This window comes from Pavona decussata, unplaced genomic scaffold (genome assembly GCF_977016875.1).
Source record: "Pavona decussata unplaced genomic scaffold, jaPavDecu1.1 SCAFFOLD_273, whole genome shotgun sequence".
NCBI lineage: Eukaryota > Metazoa > Cnidaria > Anthozoa > Scleractinia > Agariciidae > Pavona > Pavona decussata.
Window position 1 is genome coordinate 1,924,164 of NW_028145675.1, and position 12,477 is coordinate 1,936,640.

A 12,477-nucleotide genomic window follows, 5' to 3' on the forward strand; every position below is an offset into this window, starting at 1 on the left:
CTGTCAAATGAACAACTGACAGATGAGCAAATTACTTTACTATCGCGTGGTCTTAAGTTCATCCCAACACCCGTGACAAAAGAAAATCTTATCAGGCGCAAACTTCTCGCGGATTTTGATCAATTTGCGAGACGAATGCGACTACAATATATTTTTCACGGTGAAGAAAGCGAACCTCATCCTTTCCACGTTAAGTCAGACTGGAAACCACCAGTCCAGCCATCAGTAGCTCTAGAGACCTTCCTAGAGGAGGTCAAATTTGAGCTCGCAAGTATAGAATTTGACAAGCCAAAAGATAATATATCTACGGGAGAGCGCCAAGCTCTCAAAGAGTTATCGCGTAACAAAAGCATTATTCTTAAAAAATCTGATAAGGGGAGCACAACCGTATTGATGAGCAGACAAGACAAACTTAACGAGGGTCAAGTTCTACTTGATGATTTAAATAACTACCGACCCTTAGACAAACCAATGGCTGAAACTACAGCCAAAAAAGCTCAACAGCTTATTAAATCACTGCTCTCAGAAGGCCACATTGACGAAATGACGACTAAATGGCTCTCTCTTACGCCTGATACTCCGCGAATACCAGTGTTTTACACACTCACTAAGATTCACAAACCGACACTTGTCGGAAGACCTATTATCTGAGGGTGTTCCGGCCCTACAGAACGGATCTCAGCATTTGTCGACCACCTTATTCAGCCAATAGCACAACAACAAGCTTCGTATCTTAAAGATACGACAGACTTTATTAACTTCATCGAGAAGATGAAACTGCCTAAAAGTGCTATACTTGTTTCAATGGACGTCACAAGCCTATACACGAACATACCTCAACAAGAGGGTATTACCACTGTATGCAATGCATACGAAGAATTTCACCAAGGAAACCCTCCAGTTCCTACCAGGTTTTTAAGCGAGATGCTTAGTCTGATCCTACAAGAAAACTCGTTCCAATTTAACGGGAAAGATTATCTTCAAACCCATGGAACAGCCATGGGCACGAAAATGGCCGTAGCCTTTGCTAACACCTTCATGGCCAAAATAGAAAAAGAAATACTCAGACAGAGCAGAATTAAGCCTATCTTTTGGTAAAGGTTTATCGATGACGTCATATCAGTATGGGATACAAGCAGAAACAAAATAGAAGAATTCCTTCTAAAAGCAAACAACTTCCATCCCACAATCAAATTCACGGCTGAAATCTCAGAAACAGAAACTACATTCTTGGACACGATAGTGTACAAAGGTGTCAGATTCAACAAGGATTCTATCCTTGACGTGCGAACACACTTCAAGCCTACAGAGACCTTCCAATACACGAATTTCTATTCGTGCCACCCACCAGGCGTCACGAAAGGTTTTATCAAAGGAGAAGCGTTAAGGCTTCTAAGAACAAATTCCTCTGAAAACACTTTTCAAGAGAATATGAGGAATTTTGCAACACGCCTCAAGAATAGAGATTACCCAGCTACAACTGTAGAAAAACATCTCTCGGAGGTCAATTTCACTGACAGAAAGAAAGCACTGGAGCAGAGAAACAAAAATGCACGTAAGAAAATACTGCCCTTTGTAACGCAATACCACCCTGCGTTGCCCAACCTCAAGAATATACTTATGGGGAAATGGCACCTTATACAGAATCAACCATATCTGAGAAATATCTTTAAGGAGCCTCCCCTCATTTCATATCGCAAAGGAAAATCCCTAAAAGACACTCTTGTAAGAGCTAAGCTATAAAGGCTTTGAGACCAATCTATATGCGAACTGCAGGAGTCGTGCAGGCCCGTCAACACTTTTAAACTCTGAAGATGGGCAGTTGATGGAATAAATACGGTAATTTACAATCCTGGACAAAAATAATGGGATGATTTCCATAACTCAACACAAAGTACCCCCTGCCCCTTTGCAGGTCACGTTGCTGTGTTTCTGACAGTCTGAATGATCCTTGTGGCTAATAAACATTGCTTGGGGGAAGGAAGGGGGGCTTCTAGAGTACATAATCACTAATGACTGCACCACCAAGCTTATGGTGACTGGTCATAAATATCCAGAGCATAAATTTTTGTACCTTTTTCAGAAAATATTGGCCATGATTGTCTGAGAAAGTGGTTTTGGAAAAAAAAACCAGTTATATCTTTAGTAAGAAGTAAGTACATGTAAGTAAGTAGCAGTTGAACCGGGAGTATATCACCTGAGAAAACACTAAATACACTGTATGAAAGGAAATTGCATGGGTCTGGAAGGATTGACTAAGCAGAGTTTAGTTTGACAAGTTTGGCCTTGCATTTGATCATGAGAACAACCGTAACTGTTGCTTAGTAACAAAGTGATAGAATTTTTACTGCCAGATAAAGATCTGGATCCACAAGTCTTTGCGTTGGACTTTAATTCAGTACATTAAATTGAATTTTTAAAGAAGTTTAAATGGCCAAGTTGAACTGCTGGCATCTCTCAATTCACTTTTAGTTTGGAAGGGGTTCTCCTTTCAAGCAGACAGGTTAATTCTTAAGAAGAAACTAATCATTCCACATTTTATCCCTTTACCAGTTACGTTACTCGTCCCTTGAGGAGAGAGAATTGCTCTGCCTTTGAATTTCTGACTGAAGCTCATTTCCAGACATACAAAGGGTCATACAAATCTGACAGGTGAGTGATTTCTACCCCATATTTTAATAATTTGGCTTGAATTTAAACTTATTTGCTGGTATACTGTTTTTAAAAAACTCTGGTTTAGGAAATTTCTAGTGACACAAAAACAAAACTTAAAACAATTTCAACCACAACGTATATAGTTCAGTACTGGGCTTGAACAAAATTATATTACTTTTAAACTAAGCTTTATAATGCTTTATAAACATACTGTGACAACAATAGCCGTTTCCAATTGAATGTCATAATACTAAAACCAAATCAGTTACTCTGGCCATTCACAGGAGATGTAAACAGCACAATGAACTAATCTAAATAAATAAAAAAAGAAACACATACATGTACAGTGTACCTGTACCCAGCACCAAATGCAGCAAAATATATGCGGCTACAATATTAGGCACAGTTGATTTTGGTGTTGCTTCTGATTGGTTGAGAATGTAGTAGGAGTTTTGCTAAGCAATCTTAGATTATCAAAGTGTACTGTACATCAGAATTACTTTTGACACTCAACTGAAAATATCATTAAGTAATCAATAATCAGTAATTACATTGTAGCTGTTGACATGTATATATTAAACCCATCAAGTAAGATCGCTTTTCAGCAATTATTCAGAATGGATCCCATGTTGCCGTATTAAACCCAAACTAAAAGTGAGACATATCCTCTGGATGATTTAAACAATCAATGACATCAATCTTCGGAAAAAATGTCAACCTGCCAATCAGTCACTGACTATCAATACTTGTTAGTTCATGTTGGCATTTTTTGGCGATGTCTAACAATTATTGATAATCATGCAAAAGTGGTGGAGAATCAATTGTCATACACTGTAGATTAAGATTAAGATAATAATTCTAGTTCCAGTGTCTTACATAATAGCATAATAATTATTAATTGCTACATTGTTCTTAAAGTTGAATGCTTTGAATTTGGTTACTGGATAATTTGTGTGTCTGGTTTCAAACTGAATATTATAATTATGCACATTATACATGCTCTTGCTAACAGGTCCCTGTCCAGTCATGCTATTTATTTAGCAGATAAAATTTTCTGTGTAGAAGTTGTAAATCAGAGTGATAAAGATTGACAGTTCTGCTGGAGGTTAAAAGATTGAATAGCAAAATAAATAATGTTGAGGAAAGAGGTTGTTAATTGCTGCTCATCATGGTAGATACAATAATAATAAGTGTATTATCAGTCTCATGATGTAGTAACTTTGAGTTGTAAATCACAACGTTTTGACTGCTTACTGCTAGTCTTCATCAGGAGATGAGGTCAACTACTTCTTGCTGGAACAATGAAGATTGAAATGCACCGATCACAGCCGACCATCATGATATAAATGGTGCCGCATAACCGGTCGACCTCATCACCCGACGAAGACTAGTAGTGTATAAGCAGTCAAAACGTCGCCATTTACAACTCAAAGTGACTACATCGTGAGACAAATGATAATTAGGATTAGTTCCCAAGAGATCAAGAACATGCTCAATAGTCAATATTAATGTCAGTAGCTGATAACTACAGTGTATTGTTGTTAAAGTTCAGTTAGTATTAACATATGTTATTACCAGTATCAAGTCATAAATGGTTTTGTAATTCAAGAGCTGAGTACACTGCAAGGGTCAAGAGGCAGAGCCATTACAGCTGTAGCTGCAAGTAGTGCAGGTGCCGGAAGACCTCCTGGCACCCACAGTGCTACTCCACACGTTGCTGCCTGCGTGCGCAACTTATGGCTCATGGAATTGCTCCTTACCCCTAGGATAATGTCGTCTTCCAGTTTTTTTGTTTTTCTTTCCTGTGGATTTTCGAGTAAAAGAGAGACTACTTGCAGTCTAAGGACTAAGAGCATAATTAAACTTTCTCATGTCAAATTTTTCTTAAAGTTTTTCTTTCACTGAAAAGTGCCTGGATTTTTCATGTGGCCTAGTAGTGAATCAGTTAGGACACAGGGTGTGTTTTTTCTCTTTTCACTGTTTTTCTGCTTTTTTTCTTTTTTGCTGACTCAGTATTTTGGCCTTGGTTTATCTGACAACTAAGCATAAACTAGGTGGGGGGAGATTGTGAAAAACCTCTGGATTGGAAAATCCTGGGGTCTGGGGCCGGATCCCAATGAAAAAAAAAATCCCTTTGAGGTATGGATATTTTATGGAACCAACAACTATATGTAAAGTTTCTCTCCAATTGAGCTTACCGACCTATGAAAGTCCTGACATGTCCCAACCCTTTAATGTAAGTTACCAGAGTTTTTAATTTGCTGGCCATTCCTATTGCAGAGCACCCACTCTATAATTCTTTATTTGAGTCCATCACTGTAGCCCTAAGTAGAATTAATGTACCATTTTCACTCAGTCAAACTAATAATCAAGGTGTACCTGCACTTTCCACTTGTGTACGTAGCTCTCCCATCTCAGTGACTCAGTATATTATTTAGTTTTTATATCATGTCATATTTATTACACTCAGATCAGAAGCTGCTACTACTTTCTAGTAATAGAAGCTGTTGTTTTAAGATGAAACTTACTCTGCATTTAACGGTTGTGTGAGTTATTAAATCATGAAGTCATGTCACGTATGGATGGATTTTGGAACAGTTAGGGCAAAACGTCTAAGCATACATTGTATATACATGTAGTGTCTTCAATTTACACCACTAATATTGCATCAATATAGTTTTTTTTGTATTTTTTTATTTTTTGCAGCATGCTGCTAGTAATTTACAAGACTGCATCATATTGTTATGCAATACACCATATAAGTTCCTTAGTGCAAACTACTGCTCCTGACAATTGATATCAATCATTATTAAATTCTCAGCCTCGGATATTGCATTTCTAGCGTTCCGATTGGTTTACTAAATCTCGGTTATCAGCTCATATACCATAGTTTGATCTTATATGGAAAACTAAAACCCCAGGTGTCGCTAAGCTAAATTTCGGCGGGAAGCAAAAGTTTCTTCGGAAAAATGTAGGAAAAAAAAGGAAAAGAAAGAAATACCAAACAATGCCATCTCATCGAGAAGTGTAATCATGCCACAAAGTTCGGTATGACACTATTAAATGGTACGTATCTCTGAAGTTTCCTTTAAAATCTTCAAAATTGCAAGATTTTACGAATTATGGCCTAAATTATAATGTAGGTAAGGCAACACCACATAATAAAAATAGCACGTACACATTAACTACCTGTCGTACTTCGCATCGGCTACAATATATTTTAACAAACTTAAAAGTTTCTGCATTTAATAGTACTTCCTGAGGTAACTGAAACATCAGAATTAGTGGGATGTTTACTACGAAGTGAACTGACATATGTGACTTTAAAATATTGTTTATCTTTTGATCTAGGCGGTGTACTCTACCCGTGATGTTTTCTGTTTGCGACTCTTCGATGCAACTGGAAATTGAAACGAATACACGGCTATTCGAAAGGCTATTCAAAAACAAAACTGATTTAGCCTACTTGGTGCCATTGTGACTTTAAAATTATGACAGAAAAACCGAGTATAATTTTACAATACCTCATTCTAGCTCATTCCGATCTGTCGAGTACATACCTAAACCGCGAAACGCCTTGTATACAAGTAGCGGGCGGCATTTTGCTGGGTATTAACCATAAACCTTTTACTGTTACCTCCAAAATATTTATATCATAAAAGAAAAGAAGAGTCGCTCAAGGTGTGCCGTTTATTTCCTGCTGTTTCCCTTGCTGCACCAGAAGCTTTCGTTTTGAACAGCTAACTTGATTCCAAAAGATTTAATTGATTTGTTTTGGTTACGGGGCGGTCCTTTTGGTTTGCAGAAACACATCACGCATTCTGAAAAACAACGTAGAAAACGAAGAAATAATTTAGAGCTGCTATAGTGTTAGTCAGCTTTTTATCAACACCGTTTGAGCTTCACTGAGGGCCGATTAATTTGAGCACGCACTAACTAAAACAAGTTTAACCGTTATAAAATCCCGGGGTAGTCAATTGATAAAATCGATAATCGATAGCATTCGATAACAATCGATAAAATTCGATAAATCTTTTCAAAATTCGATAAAAATCGATAAAAGATTTCGTTGTGAGTAATCGATAATTATCGATTTTTTAATCAGGGCTAGCGATTTTATCGATAAATATCGAATTTATCGAAACTGCATTATCGTTCCAATTTTCGAAAGGGAACCACCGAAAGATATTAAAGAACTCGCAGATACACTGATAACAACTTTCCTGATCGTTAAACGATAAAAATTGCTTCATCTTTTCTACAAACGTTTAGTATTACCCAGGGTGTGTTGTATTTGGTCCCTGGTTGATTATTCTACTGTTTTATTTATTTGCTAATGTAACACAATCGCACGCTCGTTGCATTGCTCTTTCACCCAGTCTTTAAAGGGACAGATTTTCGTGATTTTCGGGCTCGTAATCTAAATGTTAAATAAAAAAAACCAACGGAACAAAGGCAAAAGAGACACGACAACCTAGAAAAACCGAAGAAGAAGCCGGAAATGGAAAAATAATTTACGTTAACAATAAAATCAGGAAGAAAACCATAATGCAGTCCCTTTAGTCTGTTGTACAGTGCTTGACAACCAACCATTTCATTGCCGCCTTTGAAATCTACATTTAAAGACCTTTAAAGAGTCACAATCAAACGCTCCCTCAACGGAAACAGGATAATTTTTATCGATTCAATAAAGATGGATGAATCCGATAAAATCGATAAAATTAACACTTCGTCGGCGTGTGAGTATCAAATTTTATCGATTGACCGATAAAATCGATATCGTTTAAGTTCAATTTATCGATAGATATCGATTTATCGAATGATTTTCCGATATCAATTTTTATCGATTGACTACCCCTTGTAAAATGCGCGCGCTGAAAACAGCATTATCATCGGAACAACCCAACACGCACTGGCACGTACATTTTTATAGCCGTGAATCGGTCGTTTTCCATCCAGTGGGAATTCAGGTAAAGTATATCATTCATTTTATCATTATACTTACGTTTGGGACGCACATGGAGAATAAATGAATCCCGAGGAAAGCCGTTTGCTTCTCTTGAATGCGCCAGTTTTACCGAGCTCTTTGAATTCATCCACCGGCCAGGATACAACGAGAATTTGGTACACTGACCTTTTTTATCGCTGTGAAAGTATATGCAAGCATACAAAATCCCAAAATTCCATCCATATCTTCGGAAACTAACACAGTGAAAAAGATTATTTTGAAGAAAATGGAGCTAAACGGTCAAACGTCTGAATGCAGAGCTTTTAACTTGAACTGCCCGGCGCTAACGTAAAACGGGATAAGATTTCAAAACAACAGCCAATCAGGAAAGTCGAGTTCTTGATCATGCGATAGGTATCAACTATCTCTTTGCTTGGATTGTTTGTTATTCCAGCAGTCCGTGACTCTCCCACGATTTTTTATTGTACTGTATTTTATTTCGTGTAGGTTATAATTGCACTTGGAGTCAAGTATTTCGCCAAAAACAATTTATAACCGTATCAATACTCGTAAAGATCCTCGAAACATGCGAATCGATCATCTTCACGAACGTTGGTTTCTCGTCATGTTTGGAGGACGCTCAGAGCCAGCCATATTATCGCCCATATTCGTGCATTGTAAAATTCATGGTCTACAAACCCAGACGAGGTAAATATTTTTTTAACTATCACGTTGATGTATCGTTCCATTCAGATTCTCGGCCATAACACAGCCTAGCAAATGTCACGTTCATCCGCGTACCCCGCGTAAAACCAGTCTCGCTCGATCACGCTAATTTCTGGCCATATTATCGCTCTGAACATAGCAAGACAAATGTCTCGTTCTACTGCTGTAGCGAGACAAATCTGGTGTCTCGCTTTGTCTCGTTCAATTTACGCCGCAAAAATGACTTTATGGTCAGAATCAGACCGGATTCTTGCCGTGTCAGGCTGTAAATTTTCGTACGGGTATGTTATCACTGTACTGAAGTCGTACTAAATGCACACTGTACGCAGGCAAAGTGTAATCTGCATTGTCTGTTAACTGCGTTTGTATAATGCAATAATTAATTTGGGATGGGGTACAATGGTAACCCCCAGCTGGGTCTATAAATCCCAACTGTTTCTTAAATTTGTCCCTGTTGAACAGCTCTTTCACATAAGGTGCGGTTACACTGGCCATTTTCCCTGGGGTAAGTGGCTGTTGCCCACGGGGAAGCAACTTTTTGTGTCCGATTTTCCCAGAGTGAAATTGCCTGAGGGAATTTTCCATGGATACGTCAAAAAGAACAAAAGAATTCCCATGGCAGTTCCTGAGGTAACTTCTATAGGTAATAAGAACACAAAGTGGCTTAACCAATCAATCATTCATTCATGAGTGAAATGTTCCAAATATTAAAACTTGCATGTTGTTTACGTGCTGTGTTCATCGTAAAGTCAAATCGTACCTGCTACTGCATTTCAAGCTTGACAACAATCACAACATGGCTCACTCTTTCCACCAGTGACCCAGAACCCTACGTTCAGGAGTCTTGGAAACCAAAATTCATTTGTGGTCGCGTAAATACCCAAGTTCATCCATGATGGTGAACAATGAGTCAGCATTTTTAATGTAAAATGAAAAACTGCAAGCTCTGGAAAAAGTGTATTGTTGTCATCGTTGATGTTCTCTTCTTGAAATAAAGTCATCCTGTTTGAGGTGGAGGTTGTAATAAAAGCAGCAGAATTACCAAAAACCAAAACCCAAACTGAACACAACCCAAGCTATATTCCCAAGGGGAGCTTTGGAGAAGTGGTCTAGTGTAACCGCACATATAGTCTATCTTTTTTAGCACCTGTCAAGAATACATTGAATATGTACTTAATACGGTTGTAACTTTACGAAGTCCTCAATTTTGATATTATATATCACATTTCTTTGCATTTTAAAAATATTCAAATACATACATTAATTTTATTATCTCCCAGTTAGTACATGTGGTGTGATTGGTCAATTTTGTGGGCCGTATTTCACTGTACGGCCTGCTAAACTTCAACTAGTTTCCTTTCCCACACGCCCAATTAAAGTCAGAGATTTAATAAATATCTTACTTATCTCGTTTTCTTGGTCCGTACTGTAAGTTACTGATTGTTGTTTTTCCTGGTGATTTATGGCCCACGCGGTTCGTGGTTGGGCCATAAATCAACGGGAAAAAAAACTTGGTCCGCAACTTACAGTACGGACCTCGAACTTCGTTAGTGAGAGGTATATACAATAATATTACATTTAACACTGAATACTTGTTATATAATTATAAAAAAATGCCTAGCGGTTAGATACCAACAACATACGCCATAAGCCTGCTTGCTGTAAAGGTTTAAGTTATCTGCTTCTTATCTGCTAGAAGCACAAGCAAAATTTAATGCTTGAACTAGTGTCCTCTTGTTGTTTTTATACACTGCATTCCAATAATTATTGTAGTCAGTACATTGCATTTTCCTTGAGGGACATTTTGAGGGACACTAAGATATAGAACCACATGTCACTCTTAGAGGCTACATGTTTATGAGCGTTAGGCACCATTACAGCTGTATGTATCACCCCCACTAAATACAAACCCTACTACTACTACCGCCACTACACTAAAGCAGTAAAATCCCTACCAGGGAAAACGATTCTTGTCTCAGGCAAACATTTATTCTTTAAACCATTTTGTGCTGAAAAGTATTTTCAGTCTCAGTGTACATGTATGTGTATCATGATGTTGGATTTCATTCGTCCTACATGTATGCAGCACAGAAACTGTATATCAGTAACATACTGTAGTTAGACCGGGCGTCTAGCACTTCAACCAGTCTTGCTCATTCATTTAAGAACAATAATTATTGTGCTTTCAATTATCAATTAAGGCTCAATAAAGATCTTTTTGATATGCTCGCAAATACTGCAAATGCTTTATTAAGTCACCTCTGGGGCTTATACACTCCATACTTGCTTCCTCATTTGTATTTTCTTTAGTCCGGTAAATAAATAAGAGAGTGAGAACTTAACGGAGAGAGAGGGCCATAACAGAACTTATATGGTAACTGTATTGGTATTTAATTCTACATTCTAACAAGTGCATAAATACTGATAGTAGTACTGTACATGTACTGGTGCTAATAATGCCTGTGTTGTGGTTCATTATACTGTACATGTCAATGCTAATTTTATGTCCAGCAAAAAAAAAAGGTACTGCGGGATATGTGAAGCCTTATGAGGCTGCATGTTTTTGTTTTGCAGATTTGTTTCGAGGTCAGCATTGAAATAATGTTTCAAGAAGTGCCTGAACCAAAATCCCATTCTTCTTCTGATGCAAAATTGAAAGTAACTCTTCTTGGTAGCGAGTGGAGCTCATCAGCTGGTGGTTTGTCCACACTGAACAGAGAGCTTGCAATTCATTTGTCACAACACCCTAAAGTTAAAGTCTCTCTCCTGGTGCCAGAGGGTGCTTGTAAAGATGAGGACAAAAGAGAGGCTAAGAGATATGGAGTAACTGTTGTTGACGCCAAGAAACGCCCAGGCTATGAACCTCTAGATTGGTTAGGCGTCCCTCCTAAAGATCACAAAATGAACATTGTTGTTGGCCATGGCGTGAAGCTTGGCCGGCAAGTACAATTCATAAAAGATTTTGCCCACTTTTCCAATTGCAAATGGGTTCAAGTGGTGCACACAGCTCCAGAAGACCTCAGTAGGTACAAAAGCTACTCTGATCCAATTTCAAAGGGTGAAAAGAAACATCAGGATGAAGTTGATCTCTGTGAAATGGCTGATCTGGTTGTGCCTGTTGGACCGAAGCTGGAAGATTCTTACTCTTCATATCTCCGACGATGTAAGGAGAATCAGGATATTTTCACTGTCACGCCAGGTCTTTTTGAGAGGGAATTTGGGGACTTAAAACAAGCTCCTAATGAGAGTGGTGAATTTAAAGTGTTGTTATGTGGTCGTGGTGATGATGAAGACTTTGAACTAAAGGGATACAACATTGCCGTTGAAGCATTTACTCATCACCCGCTTAAAAGCCAGCCTTATCATCTGATCTTTGTTGGTGCTTCTGAAGGAAAACAGGAAGAGGTAAGAGAAAAACTTCTCCAACATGGTATCGCTGAGGAGCAACTGACTGTCAGAAAGTTTGTGCAAAATAGAGAAAAGATGAAAGACTTACTGAATGAGGTTGATCTTGCCATTATGCCGTCTAGATCAGAAGGATTTGGTCTCGTTGCCCTTGAAGCCCTGTCAGCTGGTTTACCCATTCTTGTTGGTAGCAAGTCTGGATTTGCTAGAGCATTAGAGAACATTCCTTATGGAAAATCATGGATAGTTCACTCAGATGACCCCACAAAGTGGGCAGGGGCAATTGAAGGTGTCCGTACCAGTCACGCAGTGTGGCTTGAAGAGATCAAATTACTGAGAGCTTCTTATGACAACAAGTACAGTTGGAAGGAACAATGTGAAGCCTTTGTGGAAATGATGTGCAGAATGGTTCAAGGTATGAGTTCTTCCTTGGTTTTCATCGTTTCCATTCCAAATGCAACTGCAAATTCAGGCAGAGTAACAGACACCCCGTAGTTATATTTATAAACACTGTTAATTCCAAGAGGAAAATTTATTGTCCTGTATCAGGTGAACTCCAAGAGCAAAATTTATGGTCCTGTATCGATTAGTTCCAAAGAAATCCCATTGTGTGACTGTTAAAATGAAAATGATAGCTATTAACAAATACAATTCTGAAAGACTGGTTGTTATCAAGATCGTAATAACAGTAATAGAACTTTGGATATGTTTCAGTTTTTTATGGCATTCTTGAGAGTTAAAGT

The 12,477-nt window shown here is 38.1% G+C and overlaps 1 protein-coding gene and 1 pseudogene across 12 annotated transcripts in view; both read left to right on the forward strand.

The window, feature by feature from the left end:
- LOC146455539 (uncharacterized) overlaps positions 1-12,477 on the forward strand; it is a 362,351-nt gene that overhangs the window by 264,630 nt on the left and 85,244 nt on the right. For 5 of the 12 annotated variants that reach the window (XM_085094236.1, XM_085094239.1, XM_085094231.1 and 2 more), the window contains one exon: positions 10,904-12,149. The exons of 4 other annotated variants lie outside the window; for them this stretch is intronic. In XM_085094236.1, the coding sequence (XP_084950362.1) occupies positions 10,931-12,149 (1,219 nt within the window). In that variant the 5' untranslated portion in view covers positions 10,904-10,930. Of the gene's footprint in view, positions 1-2,553; positions 2,653-10,903; positions 12,150-12,477 lie in introns of all 12 variants that reach the window. 3 more of the 12 variants (XM_085094233.1, XM_085094235.1, XM_085094232.1) reach the window with 1 other exon arrangement.
- Positions 51-1,813, forward strand: LOC146455552 (uncharacterized; annotated as a pseudogene).